The sequence below is a fragment of the Poromitra crassiceps genome (genome assembly GCF_964638095.1).
Source record: "Poromitra crassiceps genome assembly, chromosome: 7".
Classification (NCBI taxonomy): Eukaryota; Metazoa; Chordata; class Actinopteri; order Beryciformes; family Melamphaidae; genus Poromitra; species Poromitra crassiceps.
The window spans coordinates 60,065,704-60,075,897 of NC_139628.1; the positions used below are offsets into that span (position 1 = coordinate 60,065,704).

The 10,194-nt window shown below is 45.4% G+C and overlaps 1 protein-coding gene across 1 annotated transcript in view; it reads right to left on the minus strand.

Annotated features, from left to right (window-relative positions):
- Positions 1 to 340: 340 nt before the first annotated feature.
- Positions 341 to 10,194, minus strand: part of LOC310779750 (uncharacterized protein) — a gene marked incomplete at its 3' end in the record, with an annotated part of 38,227 nt that continues 28,373 nt past the window's right edge. The window contains exons 9-14 of the mRNA XM_083640242.1: positions 4,977 to 6,000; positions 4,311 to 4,406; positions 2,648 to 2,878; positions 1,187 to 1,334; positions 1,040 to 1,066; positions 341 to 894 (exon numbers count right to left, since the gene is read on the minus strand). Of these exons, the coding sequence (XP_083496368.1) occupies positions 341 to 894; positions 1,040 to 1,066; positions 1,187 to 1,334; positions 2,648 to 2,878; positions 4,311 to 4,406; positions 4,977 to 6,000 (2,080 nt within the window). The remainder of the gene's footprint in view (positions 895 to 1,039; positions 1,067 to 1,186; positions 1,335 to 2,647; positions 2,879 to 4,310; positions 4,407 to 4,976; positions 6,001 to 10,194) is intronic.

Genomic DNA, 10,194 nt, shown 5'->3' on the forward strand with positions numbered 1-10,194 from the left:
TGCCTGTTCAGGGGGGAGAGGGACTGGGGGGAATAGCGTGATCCACCCACGTGCTAAATCCTGCCAGTGAAACTGCTCGCTGTCAGGTGAAAAAAGCGGCTGGCGACTGCACATCTGCTCATCCGAGAGGTGGAGGAGCAATGAGCAGGACAGCAGGGGGAATTGGCCAAGTACAATTTGGGAATAAATGGGAGAAAAATCCGATTTGGTAAAATGTTTGTCTACCACAAAATCACCTTAGCTGTAATTCACCACAAAATCACCTTAGCTGTAATTCACCACAAAATCACCTTAGCTGTAATTCTCACAGGAGCTTTCCAGTTTTTCTCAAACGTTTTCCTTAGCTTTGCTTGATTGTAGTTTTCTCACTGACGGGACAGATCACCATGGTGTCAGATGCTTTGTCGCAGCAGTACAGGTAAAAGAAGGGCACGATCTTCTCCATGAATCTATCCTTGAACGTGTAAATGTGGGTCCGGGCCCTCAAGTCATAGAAGGACAGTTGTCCCTCCTCGTAGTCCACATAGACACCCACCCGTTTGAGCTTATTGTCGAGGGCCAGCAGCAACGGTGGGGACGTTGACACCCGGTACTCCTGGCCCTTTTTCATGGCCAGAGCCCAGTAGCCTTGGGCGGTGCTTACAGAGATCCTCCCCTTTCTGTTGACAGAGGATCTAGCCACGCCCAGGTACCAGTCGTCCTTGTCCCCCACTTGGACCTCCCAGTAATGTCTCCCGGAGGTGAAGCCCTCCTGGCCCAGGACAATGACCACGGTGTCGAAGCGCTCGGCGTGGTCTGGGAGGTCCTGCCACGCCCCCAGGTGCCTCACCTGACGGCGGTCCTGAGAAAGCTGCAGCCATGGGTTGGCTGTGTCCGGGTCCAGAGTTAAATCCACTGGATCGAAAGAAGACAAACGATATATCAGAGGGTTTTCTTCCATCTTAGAAAGGTGATTAGCACAGTGCCAACTGGAACAGGACAATATGTTTTCCATATTGGTGAGAAGGTGAAAAAGAGTGATAGAATCAAACAAATTTACCTGTGTATTTCTGAATCTTTTTGATCTCTGTAACATCAAAGTAAAAAAGTATCCTTAGACATGCTAAGTTCAGCTTTAGACAAGTTGATATGAAAAATAAACAGTAATAACATATAAATGTGCTGGTATTGCTGAGGGAAATCCTACCGCTTTCAGCCAGTTTGCCTATCATCTCGTTTAGTGTTGCCTGCAGTTTGGACACAGCTCTCCTGGTGATGCCAACACACATGTCAGTAGGAACACTGGTCCCAGACCAGTCTTTGACAGATGGAGGAGTGCTAAGTGCTGGGAAACTCTACAGAGAAGTACAGACAATAAATTAATAAGTAGGTTTTGATCCATATAATGAGATCATGCTATTTACAATATACAGTAGTAATTGTGTAATAGAAAATTGTGTAATAGAAATAGGCCTAGTATGCAATTATTAATACCAGGAAATGTTTTTTCCAAAATGGAATTACATCCTTCAAATGATCTTATTAGACAAACAAGACCATTGCTGAGAGCATTGGCAGCCTCTTCTGTGCATTTTACACTGCCACCGTGATTTGCTGGGAAATCATATGAATTGCTTTACAGCACAAAACAGGAAGAGGGCGCTGTTGTTCCAGCAGAAACAAAGCTAAAGCTTTCAGAGTTCCTGTAGTCTGAAGCATAGACTGTATATCAATATGGATGCCGCCTAGGCCTATCTGTACTGGTATGCAAAAATGAAGCCAAATATCTCGTTTTAGCGGGCTGCCATCTTGCTTTGGTGACGTCATTTGCAACCGGAGTCGGGCTGAGCCCCCTCAGCCATGCCACTTTCTGACAAAGGTTTGAGAGTGGCTGTCACAGCTGTCAATCAGCCATGCTTATATTATACTACAGCGTTTAAAAACAAACTTATCAGAAGAAAAAATATATCTTACGTGTAGCGTCTACTTGTACTAGTTTGGCTCATGTCTCATCCACTAATATGGAGTGGGTGGGAATTAAGACCTATACTGCAGCCAGCCACAAGTGGGAGATCGAGATTTTTTCGCTTCACTTTTGAGGAGCTGTCATCACGTCCATATACAGTCTATATACAGTCTCTGTTCCATATACAGTCCATATACAGTCTCTGTTCCATATACAGTCTATATACAGTCTCTGTTCCATAGTCTATATACAGTATGGTCCATATACAGTCTATATACAGTCTCTGGTCTGAACGAGTGAAAGGTCGATGAAAGCATCACTTCCATCTTGTTTAACCTTCTTGTCAAAGAAGAAGAGAAATAGGAAGTGATGTGATGTGATGTGATGTGATGTGATGTGATGTGATGTGATGTGATCTTCAAGACCATGATATATTTTGATCAGATTTTTTTTAGGGCAAAGTGATTTATTTTATTTATTTTATTAGTTTATTTGGACGGGACAGTGCAAAATTAATGAACACAGAAACCACAGAACAGATAGTAAAATCTGGAACATAGTAAAAGTGTAAAAATTGCCGGATTTAGCACGAGGCTAATTTCCATCCGTTGTCCCCGTTGATCAAAATAACTTCTGCACATATGGCAACTTTATACAAAAAAGTGACCCTCAACTTTACTCAAACACAAAACGTTCTCTCACCTGTAGGAAGTGGATGTGGTCGGTACGCGCCACGTTCTCCAGGTCTGTATTCCTCCTGTTCAGCTCAGTGATCTCCTGCTCCAGTTCAGCGATGAGGCCCTCGGCGCACCTCTCCGTCTGCCTCTGCTTCTCCTCTATGGCCAAGACCAGCTCCGCCTGCGTCCTCTGGATGGAGCGCACCAGCTCCGAGAAGACCTGCATGCTGTCCGCTATCTCCTTCTGGGCGCTCGCCTGGGAGTGGAGCATGACAACATGGAGGTCAGTTGAATTTCGTTTTATTTCGAGCCGATGCCAGGTTGATGACTTTGGCGACCCCTTGAGTCTCTTGGTGTTTTACATCTTTGTACTTCAGTACTACACTCACCACTGGCTGCTTTGGCTGAGGCTCTGTCTTTGCCATAAGTAATACGGCAACCAGTCAATCCTGCATCATTCATGGACAGAATGTTGTAGCCTCATAACACATTGCAGTCAAATGTAAGTAAGAAAACTTATCAGTGAATTAAATGAGATAAATGTTGAATCCCAGCTCTTATCCAAATTACAAGGTATTTTTTCCACTACTTCCTCATATCCCAATCACAGATATCTCATATCCCAATCACATATATATCATATCCCAATCACAGATATTCCTGCATATAAGAATAGAGTGCTGAATATTACTATGAAAGCAGAACTTACACTGCCAATATCGGGCATATCTCAACTATCATTATCTTGGTTTGTCTGTCTGTCTGTCTGTTTGTCAGCAGGATTACAGCGGGGTTGGGGGGGGACTACTTGGCTGATTTTCATGAAACTTGGAAGGGTCCAGGGTTAGGTTGTTGGGCCAAGGAAGAAGCAATCACATTTTGGAGACACTGGCTGGCAAACAGTCTCATGAATAAGCGAGCCTCATGAACCAGGAATAATAGCACAGACAATTGGCCCTGGAGGAGGGCAGCAACTGTGCTCCCCGATCCAAGTGCCTTCTGGTTGGGGTATAATCTTATCTGGGCTATATGCTGTTTACTTTAGTGGAATATTAATTGTAAATGTAAATATTACTGACACTATTAGTAGCTAGTATGTACCTGTTACGTGGGAGTGTCTGTGCTTGATTGTTCCTCTCCAGCCCCCCCCCCTGTGCTGTCGCACCTGTGCAGGAGAGCACAGGTGTACTCACTCTGTCAATCAGAGGCTGCAGCTTCAATGGAGAGACAGACCCAGTGGGCCATCTGACAGCTTTGTGTGCTGCATGGTGCTTAGCACTTGTGGATCGGTGTCGGTCAAAAACCTTTAACTCTTCTAGAGAGTGACTCTCAGACTGAGAGTGGGTCTTAGAGAGTGACTCTCAGACTGAGAGTGAAGCGCCTGTTGACTCTCCTTGAGAGTGTGGTCAGTTTATTTGATTCACCGTAGCTTTTGTGTTTACTAACCACTCATCCTCTGTTTCAGGAAGCAGTCCTGTGTTGATTCAATTTGATCCTTTTGATTTAACCTTATTTTTAGTAATAAAAACCTGATTATTGTAAATGATCTCTGTCTCCTTTGTTCCCCCGGTTTGTTGTGTTTTATATGTTACATCCTTTCTCCCCTGGTCACACTTGGGAACGTAACAGTACCACATACAGACAATTGATCATTTGATCCCATGAAATGTGGATCCCATGAGACTCACTTTGTTGAGCTCCATAGAGTGTTTGATCTCCTCCACCTTCTTCAGTCGGTCCTGGATCATCTGCTGGACATCGATTTCGGTCCTCTTCAGCTGCGCCTGCACCAGAACATGTCACAAGCAGGTTGCAATGACAAGGACAAGAACACACTTCTTACCTTTATAAAAGCATCTGTGCTGAACTCCATGGTGCTGAACTGCATGGTGTGCTTGGTCCCCATCAGAAAATCATCTCTGTGGCGGATTAGACTACATTTCTCAGAAGCAGAGCTGCTCTGGAGCCAGAAATAATCTGATTGGTTGAGTTAATTCTCAATGGGAGGAGCCAAAGCACCAGTTTTTCTGAGTGCAAGTTAGCTACTGTACTGGCTAACTTGAATCAATGTCAATGTCAAAATATAAATAAACAAATATGAATGACAACATTCACTCAAGATCACAATATTGATGTTTGGTCAGAAGGAGCTAACTAGCATAGCTATAGGCTATGCCTAGTTTGATCTTGGTTGATATTGGTGTCTCCTCTCTTGCCCGTTGCCTCTTTTCACTGGACCTTCTCGTTACCAGAAAAACTATGGTTCTTTTGCTCCAACTAAGCCAATGCGTTTCTGCCTCTGAGAAATGATTCCAATCTGCATAGCTGAAGTAGAAACCACAAACCCCTCTCACCTTTTTCTCTGTCCATTCCCTCTCTACAGGGACGGTGTAGTGCCCCCGGTGGTCCATCTCGGTGCACAGTACGCACACGCAGGTTTGATCCTTCTTACAGAACAGCTCCAGGAGCCTTTCGTGCTTGGGGCACATCCTGTCCTCCATGTTGGCGACAGGCTCTATCAGCTTGTGCTTGGTGAACCTGGCCGTGTGGGACTTGAGATGCACCTCGCAGTAGGAGGTCAGGCACACCAGGCAGGACTTGAGAGCTTTCGGCCTGTCTTCGCCCAGACACACATCGCAGAGGACCTCCTCCCAGATGAGAGGTGCAGATGAGGTCTGCGGAGCTGTGGGTGGTGGGGGGACTTGTGGTGAGGGTGGGGGCGTTGTTTGGGCCAGTGGTGGTGATGGGCCTTGAGGTGTGGCTGGAGGTGACATTTCGCACCCCGGAGGCGGAGATGATGGTGATGGCGGTGGAGAGGTTTCTGGCCCAGGCAGTGGAGGTACCAACGGTGGTAATTCCTCTTGCAGTTCCATGGATGGCTTCTTCTCAGCCGGTTTCTCTGTTGAGCCCTCCTTCTTTCTCCTATCCTCCTCTTGCCTTTCTTTCAGCTCCTCCAGAACCTGCTGCTTCTGGTCTTTCTCCAGGAGCCTCTCCTCGTCCTCCTTTTTACTTCTGTCCATGGTCCACTTCTTCTCTTTCTCCTTGCTTGTCTTTACATCCACACTTCTAACCCTCAGCTCTTTGAATTGCTCTGCGATCTCCCTCAGAACAGTGTTGACGCTGATATCGGGCCTCTTGTGGAAGGACTTCTTGCACATAGGGCACTGATACAAAGGGCTGGTCTTCCAGTATCCCAGGATGCAGCTCTGGCAGAAGTTGTGCCCGCAGGGGATGGACACGGGGTTGGTGAAGACGTCCAGACAGATGGAGCAGTGCACCTGCTCTTCAGAGAGGTTGCCAGTAGAGGCCATTCCTACACGGCGGAGAGGCAGGGTCATTTTCAGCATAATCAACCCGCCTTTGGACGGGGCATCGAACCTGCTGTGATATTGAGGTTCTTGGGGTTAGATGGCATTCATTTAATTTGGGTCACTTGCATGCCAAACTACTAAGCAAAGCACAATGTGGCTCATTTATCATCCTAAATCCAAGCATTTTGGAATTTTAAGTTGAGTTGAGCTGAATGAATTGATCTAAATTCCAAAAAGCTCCAATTTTCTGTGATATATCCTCACCCAAGGTGTTATTCTGTTAATTTTGACACAATCTTTGAAATTATTGCATTATCAGATCAGAAGTCTAAGACAAAGAAGAATAGTTCTTAGTGAAAGGATCACTTGTCATTTTTAATAATTTTTCCATAATAATTTTTAATTTTGATCAATTTTGACATTTGCATCTTTAAGTGCCGCTCAAGCTGAATATATTGTGCAAGCTTAATTAGCATAGTGTCAGCATGTCCGTAGAGCTGTTATTATGGGGTCTGCTTTTTAAGCATGATGAGAGAGAGAGGGAGAGAGAGAGAGAGAGAGAGAGAGAGAGACAGAGTGAGACAGAGAGAGAGAGAGAGAGAGAGAGAGAGAGACAGAGAGAGAGAGAGAGAGACAGAGAGAGAGAGAGAGAGAGAGACAGAGAGAGAGAGGAGAGAGAGAGAGAGAGAGAGAGAGAGAGACAGAGAGAGAGAGAGAGAGAGAGAGAGAGAGAGAGAGAGAGAGACAGAGAGAGAGAATACAGGGCCAGAGACGAATAGCTAACATCTTTCCAGAAATAAATCTTGCTCTATAGCCACTGAGCCATCCTGCAGTCAGTGCTTCCCTCTTCTAAACAAGAACATGATTCTGCCTTATTTAAAAACTGATGAACTGTTATAACTGTGATCAAACTCAACTCATGAAGAAGGGTTAGGGTTAGGGTTGCAGTTGTTTCTTGAAATTTCAATCTGCTACTACATTGATTGCAACAGAAGCCTTATTAGGGGTGAACTGAACTGTATTGCAGTGTTGTCTATATTGTAAACTAACATTTTACTGTGCAAAATCAGAACAACATTTGAAAAGAGCTGAGAGAGAGCAAGAGACAGACAGCAAGTGTGTGTGTGTGTGTGTGTGTGTGTGTGTGTGTGTGTGTGTGTGTGTGTGTGTGTGTGTGTGTGTGTGTGTGTGTGTGTGTGTGTGTGTGTGTGTGTGTGAGAGAGAGAGAGAGAGAGAGAGAGAGGGGGGGGGGGGGGGTGAGGGAGAGAGAGAGAGATTTTTTTAACCACATACACAAATATAGCTAAGCACCTCCAGGCCTCAACTCCAACCAGCCATATGCTAAAAAATAAAATAAAATACAAAATACAAACAACACTCCCCAGAGAGACATAGTGGTGACATTATGTAGAGATGACTATGCAGAAAACAAAGAGAGAGCGAGCACAGGAACGATGAGAGAGAAGGAGAGAGAGAGAGAGAAAAGTAGATATGGACACTCACCAGAGAGCAGCTGCCTCAGAGGGTCCACTGTGCACTGTGACACACGAGACTGAGTGTAACCAAACCACCCCCACCACCCGTACACACACACACACACACACACACACACACACACACACACACACACACACACACACACACAGTCCCAAAATATACCCCCACCTCCTCGACCTCAGATACAAATAACACTCGTCTGGCTTGGGCCTCTGAGGTACGACTTGGGCCCCTCAGAGACTACTTCTCTGTCTAGGCTTGGAGCAGATAGGTGTAGCCAATAATTACAAATGCTTGCTTGAATTTGAGCTTTTCGGCATGTGAGGTTGATGTTCACAGCATATTGGACAATTCAGATGGTGTCAGGCCTATTTCTGGTCGCTGAGCACGATGGTGCTGTTGGTTTTTGGATACGCCCCCCCAGGAGGCCCAACCCTAACCCTAGCCCCAACGTTCCGCAGATATCGCCATTCTGAGTCCCCATTGTGAGCGAAAATTTACTAAGGTGTTTTTGTCACCAAACACATCCTACTAGGCCTATTTCTGGTCGCTGAGTACGATGGTGCTGTTGGTTTTTGGATACGCCCCCCAGGAGGCCCAACCCTAACCCTAGCCCCAGCGTTCCGGAGATATCGTCATTCTGAGTCCCCATTGTGAGCGAAAATTTACTAAGGTGTTTTCGTCACCAAACACATCCTACTAGGCCTGTTTCTGGTCGTTGAGCACGATGGTGCTGTTGGTTTTCGGATACGCCCCCCAGGAGGCCCAACCCTAACCCTAGCCCCAGCGTTCCGCAGATATCGCCATTCTGAGTCCCCATTGTGAGCGAAAATGTACTAAGGTGTTTTCGTCACCAAGGGTTAGGGTTAGGGTTGTGAGGTGTGAATCACTGTTGTGCTGATTGGATAATGTGAAAAAGACATTTGGGCGTCCAGGTAGTGCAGCAGTAGATTCCCTGCTTACCAACATGAGGGTCGCAGGTTCAAGCCCCCTTATTGCCTCCGGCTTGGTCGGGCGTCCATACAGGCACAATTGGCCGTGTCTGTGCAGTGGGAAGCTGGATTAAGGGTATGTGTCCTGATCGCTGCGCTAGTGCCTCCTCTGGTTGGTTGGGGCGCCTGTTCAGTGGGGAGGGGAGCTGGGGGGAATAACGTGATGCTCCCAGACGCTATGTCCTGCCAGTGAAACCCCTTGCTGTCAGCTGAAAAGAAGTGGCTGGCGACTGCACATCATGTGCACATGTATCAGAGGAAGCATAGTCTACGGCTCAGCAGGAAGTACCGGTAGTTACAATTGGGGAGAAAACAGGTGGAAATCAAAAAAGTGTGGAAATTCACTTTCTCACTAAACATACTAATAATAATATGAACACTTTGCTGTGATTGTCAAATTGTTTGGCAGTCATGGTGGAAAGTGGGAACCTCCTAACTCAGCTAGAATACATATGAAGAAGTATTTGTTAATACTGTTTTTCTGCTTCTGTCCCTCTGTTGTTGATGCAATTTAATGTTCTTATTACGATCAATCGAACCCCCTCCTCCCCACAAACTGTCATTCCTCTCAGATTTGCATGTATCCTTGCCCAATCGTACATTTGAATGAGTTGTCTTCAAACCGCTGTACTTCAGGGCCTGAAACATCTGAAGGAACGTAGCAGCTCCAGGAGTTTCTCCCTGGCCTGCAGGAGGCGCCGACGCTGTGGATGTGGCGAGGCAAAGACAAATGTCACCTTCAGGGGATCAACATATCATCATGGAAAATCCTCCGTGTCCTGAGTGATTTATGGTAAACATCTTTATTGAACAGGTTCAGATAAGTAGAAAAGCAAACATTTCATATACAAGTACAGTATTTCAAAGGGCCTTGAAGCAGTCCTGGGCCAGTTTTTCCTTTGATATTTTAAAATGTTTATATATGTGATTGGTAGAACTTGCCTGGTCTATTGGAATAGAGTTTTATGTGCAAATATCTCTCATTTGGCTCTCCAGGCAAGTACAATCAAACTTATAGTTAAAGTGACATATATATCACTTGTAAATCATTTCATTTCTTTACTCTAAACTCTCCAAAAGCTTTGACACAGTAAAACATAGACTTTACACAGTAAGGAAGTGCCAGGGGCAGAGTATTACTCAAACAAGCATTCCTTAACCATGTTCAGCTACCCAGGGCCGCCCAAAGTAAGGCTCAGCAGCCAAACAATCTTCTTATGCATGTGAACCAACCCCATGATGACATGAGAGTAGAAGAAGAAACATGTGAACCAACCCCATGACGACATGAGAGTAGAAGAAGAAACATGTGAACCAACCCCATGACGACATGAGAGTAGAAGAAGAAACATGTGAACCAACCCCATGACGACGTGAGAGTAGAAGAAGAAACATGTGAACCAACCCCAACCCCATGATGACGTGAGAGTAGAAGAAGAAACATGTGAACCAACCCCATGACGACGTGAGAGTAGAAGAAGAAACATGTGAACCAACCCCATGACGACATGAGAGTAGAAGAAGAAACATGTGAACCAACCCCATGACGACGTGAGAGTAGAAGAAGAAACATGTGAACCAACCCCATGACGACGTGAGTAGAAGAAGAAACAAATGGCTACTTGTTACATTTCTAAATAACCAATGTGCGATTACATATTTGTTTCATATCTCATCCATGTAAAACACGTTTTTTTTTTTAAAGAGTTGAGCTCTTTTGAGCTAAACAGGACTGTTTGTTTTCATTTGACTGTGAAACAGTTCAGTTCAGA